We start from the raw sequence: 1,026 nt of genomic DNA on the forward strand, positions 1-1,026 counted from the left end.
TTAAACCTTCTGATGAAATATGTCATTCTATTAACTATCTTTTTATGCAATTTTCTAAGGTAAGGCAAGAAGGGAGAATACAAGAGCAACAACAAAAAGAAAGATGGTCCAGACCTCCACCGAAGATCTTGAAAATCAACACTGACGGCGCCTACCTGAAGGAATCAAATTCTGGAGGTTGGGGCTTTGTTATCAGGAACGATTGTGGTATGGTAATAGCAGCTGGTGCAGGAAATTTGGGGCAAGTTTCGAATGCGCTCCATTCGGAGGCAATGGCAATGTTGCATGCCATAAACGCAGCTATTCAGATGGGTTGTCACTGTGTCATAATGGAGACTGACTCTGTGCAACTTCAGTCAGCAGTGAACAATGAAGACTATGATCTCTCTACATTAGGAGCTATTTTCAAAGATATTAAATTTAAGCTGAGAGTAAGCTTCAATCATGTAACTGTTGTGTCTTGTCCTAGAACTTGTAATGTAGTGGCACACTGTTTAGCAGCGTATGGTACTAAACTAGGAGCTGGCATAAGTGAGATTTGGCTTGATGAATGTCCAGACTTTGTAAATGACGCTGTTGCTGGCGACTTGTCCAGCATTGGTTCTTAATGGAATGTTTCGTGTTCTCTTTCAAAAAAAAACGGCGCCTGGTTGGCTGATGAACAATGGTGGAGCGCACACTTGACACTTCAGTTGGGTTTGGAGCAACTCATAATTTTCCGAAACAGTGTTGCTAAGGCCCTGTTTGGTTCATAAGTCCTAAGGCTAGCCATAGTGGAGGTAACTTACGTAGTAACTTAACACATCTCAAGACAATTTTGCTTATGTGGCAAGTATTTAATGAAAAGAAAGGTGCTTGGAGTAACATAAGGCTGATTGTATTGGGGAGTATCATATACTAGTATCATGCATATGATACTAGTATATGATACTACCTTCCTAATGCATAGTATCATATATTAGTATCATGTAGTACTCTATTTATTGCCATGCATGACACAAAGTAGCATCGCATTTAATATGATAC

At 39.9% G+C, this 1,026-nt stretch overlaps 1 protein-coding gene across 1 annotated transcript; it reads left to right on the forward strand.

The window, feature by feature from the left end:
• Positions 1-62: 62 nt before the first annotated feature.
• LOC123176866 (uncharacterized) lies at positions 63-653 on the forward strand (the record flags this gene model as incomplete). Its single annotated transcript, XM_044590900.1, is given in 1 exon segment — positions 63-653. A coding segment is annotated over 1 exon segment (546 nt), but the record flags the coding sequence as incomplete, so codon positions are not given.
• Positions 654-1,026: the final 373 nt, after the last annotated feature.

Source organism: Triticum aestivum, unplaced genomic scaffold (assembly GCF_018294505.1).
Source record: "Triticum aestivum cultivar Chinese Spring unplaced genomic scaffold, IWGSC CS RefSeq v2.1 scaffold21439-13, whole genome shotgun sequence".
NCBI classification, from domain to species: Eukaryota; Viridiplantae; Streptophyta; class Magnoliopsida; order Poales; family Poaceae; genus Triticum; species Triticum aestivum.